The sequence below is a fragment of the Austrofundulus limnaeus genome, unplaced genomic scaffold (genome assembly GCF_001266775.1).
Source record: "Austrofundulus limnaeus strain Quisiro unplaced genomic scaffold, Austrofundulus_limnaeus-1.0 Scaffold548, whole genome shotgun sequence".
Classification (NCBI taxonomy): Eukaryota; Metazoa; Chordata; class Actinopteri; order Cyprinodontiformes; family Rivulidae; genus Austrofundulus; species Austrofundulus limnaeus.
Window position 1 is genome coordinate 81,401 of NW_013952950.1, and position 4,146 is coordinate 85,546.

The 4,146-nt window shown below is 37.7% G+C and overlaps 1 protein-coding gene across 1 annotated transcript in view; it reads right to left on the bottom strand.

Annotated features, from left to right (window-relative positions):
- The window catches only part of nampt2 (nicotinamide phosphoribosyltransferase 2), a gene marked incomplete in the record, with an annotated part of 35,395 nt that overhangs the window by 7,120 nt on the left and 24,129 nt on the right, over window positions 1-4,146 (bottom strand). Inside the window, 1 exon segment of the mRNA XM_014026378.1 lies at window positions 3,212-3,352. Coding sequence (XP_013881832.1) covers window positions 3,212-3,352 — 141 coding nt within the window.

Genomic DNA, 4,146 nt, shown 5'->3' on the forward strand with positions numbered 1-4,146 from the left:
TTCCGGACCTTGGTCTCATAAAATGTTCTCTGACTGGACCTCTTTAAATTTTAATTGAATACCCCTGGTTTAGAAGAACTCGAACAGTGAATCTCACAGAAAGACTCACAGTCTGCTCACACTGAGGTGTGTTCCCGTCTGTCAGGAGGAGAGTTTAGTCACTGACGCAAAGCTGGACAGATCTGTTCAATAAGAACGCTCTGAACATATATTTAATATAAAGTTAGGTTTTAGAGACCAAAGTCTGTGGTAGTTCAGGAGCAAAGTGCAGGAGGAGATGTCAGGACTGATCGCTGCTTCAACTGTCTCTGTTGAAAACTGCTCTGACTGCAAGTCCCGCCCTGCTCTGCTCTGATTGGATAAAACGACTCTGGAGTTTGTCTGATTTGTTGAAAGCAGTGTCCGTTTAATACTTAGGGTCCAGCTGCCCTCCTCTGACAGAACGACGATCCAGTCACACCAGTGAGGCTGGATTTTTTTATTTTATTGTTTTGTTTGTTTTTAAGAAATCAGGTCACATTTGCGACCCTGTTGACCCCCTGTAGTTTTCACAATCTCAGGTACAATTTCAGGTACAATCTTAGGTACGCAAGGGAGCTTTATGCCATTCCATCTGGTGCACTTTTTCTTTTTTGATTGCGCATGCGCACCTGCGAACCACTTATGTGCAACTCTGCACATAAACAYTGTGTTCAATCAAACACATTACAGACAACTTTATTTTATGAGGAGCTTAAAAAGTTAAGTCTTGTAAAAACATATCCTTAGAAAATTTCTATTGGTCCACAAAAGAAGGCATCTTATCTGGATGTGTGTTGGTTTGGTCTAACAAAATACAGCACAGGATCCCAAATCACTGCTGAAGACCTACAGCTGCCTACAGAATCACTTCTCTAACGTGCCATCCTACACAGAATTCATTCTCTCACATCACCTCCGGGAGGCGCTTATGCTCTATTAAAGAACAAACCTCATGAGTCAGAAAGTTTTTACTCTGCAGCTGTCAGACTCATGAACACAGACTCCTACATGTGCGAGGTTAGATTGGACAGAACTTCAAATCGATCGTAAGATTCTTTCAGGGATATTAAAATTTCAGTAGCATCATGCAGGTGATCGCAAGTAGAAACAATGCTAGTAAATAAAATAAATCATATGCACACATACGCACCAGTAAATGCTTGTACAGCATTGTTTACTGTTAAACCAGTTACTGGCTATTTATGATGGCAGTTGCTCTTTCCCGTCCAGAATGACTCCAGATCCAAAGCGGAATCGAACCAGACCTCATTGCTGTGAGGACTCAGTGCTAACCACTGAGCCATCATGCCGCCCACGACGTGGGTTAGAATTGCAAGACGCCCACAAATTTATGAAAGTGGTGATCTTAAATCTTAACATCAAACCACAGCTCATTCATTGTGCTCCCATATTTTATCACATAATCAGGCACCTGTGATACAAAAAATACAACAAAGGGTTGGACAATATTGGCAAAAAAATTTATCACGATTAATTGGTGTATTTAGCCGATAACGATTAACTTGACAATTAGTCACCTGGACASMCTTATGTCCTCGTCACATGACCAATTTAATGGGAAAGATTTGCTCTTCATAAAAATCTGTTCCAAATTGTGTCAAAATTACAGATTTCAAGCTATACGTCAATTTTTAAATTGCGTTAGACAAATAAATAACATAACTTTTTTCTTTAATGTTCGTCATATTTGAAGTGGAGAGGAGCACCGAGCGGACTGACTGGTGCCATTAATTGTATTAATCGTCAAGAGCCAAAAAATAATCGATTTTTTCTGACGATTAATTGCACACGATACGATTATGCCCAACCCTAAACAAAACACAGGTATTTCTTTCTTCTTACCCGTATACCTCACAATGCTAGACAGAGTATGTATAGAAAWTTTTAAGTTAAATTTAAAACGTTTTAATACCCTTTTTAATACCATCCCAAAACCTTTTAATCCCAACATGACTTCAAGCTATAGCTGTAGAGGCAAACTCTTGAACCCATTATTGGTTACTGGTTACAAAGATCTTCTTTGTCTCAGTAAAAACACTGAGCTATATGTAATTATTTCTTCTTTAACCTTAGCCCAAGACAAAAAAGTCATTTCATTTTTYCCATCCTTTCTTGTAGCTAAAATACTTAAGCAGAATCGATCTCTCTCTAAAAGCCCTTCTTCAGATTTATCTTCTGACAGCTCACAGCTGGTTTTTAAAAATCTACCAGCTTCAAAATCATCATTATTTTTAAAACTTGTCCTGACAATTCATTTTGTTTATTTTGAGCGCCGCTTCAATTTCTGCTACTAAAGAGACAAGTCCCGCCCGCACCATAATCCTGATTAGCTAGTAGGCCTGTAAACGTCTTAAATTGCTGGGCAAACTCAATATATTTTTTTTCCTGCAGCAACTTTACACCTGAGAGAAGATTCTGGCACAGCGCTAGTTCAAAAAAATTAATGTTTGTCAGTTGACGTTTATTACTTTTTAAACTTTTTAATGGCCTTAATTTTTGCTTATTTGATTTAATAATACATTTTACCATTAATACTTTTTACAACCCCACAGACACCCAGCTGTAAGACTTGTGTTTTTGTAGAATTTCTCAAAAATGCAGAGACTGCACATCGAAGCTTCTGTTACATTTCAGCTCAACATTTTCAAGTGAAGGATTTTTTTTAACTTGTCAAATCTCCTACAGAAAACACTGTAGAAACATAAAAATGATCTAATTTGACTTTATTCGAATCTTCTGGTTCAACAATTATTTTAAGATCTGACTTACAGCCTTCACACAGAACCTACTTTTCTGTCATCTTCTCATTAACTATGCACTCAGGGAGTGACAGACACAGCTGTGTGGTTACTGTGGCAACACAATGAGCCACTAGCAGCAGCTTTAACATTTACTCTTCAGCTCATACATCAAAGTGTAGGCAGTGGCTTAGCTTATTTCTAAGTTATGTTGGAATTTGGGACAACAGCTGCATTGACACTCTTCTAAATCTCTTCTGAAGGTTTTAAGTGTGGTTCTGCGCTCAGGACTTGTTTCTATAGTGACGACAGGGATCAAGCTGCCAGGAAGGTGTGTGAATGTGACATAAAAATACACAATGATGGGTTTGTATATTGGTGTGTAATTTCAGACACATTGGTCAGTGTCAGGCCATAATTCCTATTCTTACCCCTTTGCCGTYGCTCTCTACATAACTGCATTTAAAGGCACAGCTCAGAGTGTCTCTGTGAAGCTTCTGAAGCAAAGAGCTGCCACAGCCAAAAAGGACATTTTCAGYGCTCCAGCCCTCGTCACTAAGCTTCCTGAGAACCTGGACAAGACAGAGAGGGGAGGAAGTAAAACATGAGGCCAAACAAAATCAAGACAAGAATTTCAAGTTAAACATCACTTTAGTTTGACAAAAAGAGCTTCAGTGGATGTGGCACAACAGAAACAGCTGCTCACTCTGCAGTCCCATCAGCAAGACAAAGGTGTCAAAATCACCTCGGCTTCAGCAAAAACASAAAGCTTCACAAAATCAGGCACATATAGTAGGAAGGGTGTGCGTGAGTGTGTGCATTTGTTTTTCATTTTAGCAAAATATCTCATGAACTAACGTTTGTTAGAAGTAGGGCTGAACAATTAATCACATTTGCGATAATCTTGTGATTTGTTAAAATGAAAAWTTTTAACTGCGCAGCTGGCTGCGAATTGACCGGTCATATGACTTGTGCCTCCTGACATCTAACAGGCTGCAGATTAAATTTAAGTCTATCACCAATTTAATTTATGTAATGTGGACCTAAGCACTGAAGTCATGAAATAATTTTTATATCATAAAGTTTAATTGCAGTTCTAAACACATTTAGAGTTTTTCTTCTTTTTTTTTCTCTTTAACATCTCTCCTATAGCTCAGATCACAATTATTGACAAACATATTAGGTGATGATGTAATCTAGTGACTTGAGTTTGATTTTTCTAGAAAATAATGAGTTGGTTAAAGCAGATGTTTATTCTCTTTATGTTTTTTGTACTTTATTTTTTCATGATATTACTGGCTGGAAAGCAGTAAGCTTTATTCTTTTTAAATTTATATGTTTTTTTTCTATTTATTTATAGACTGTA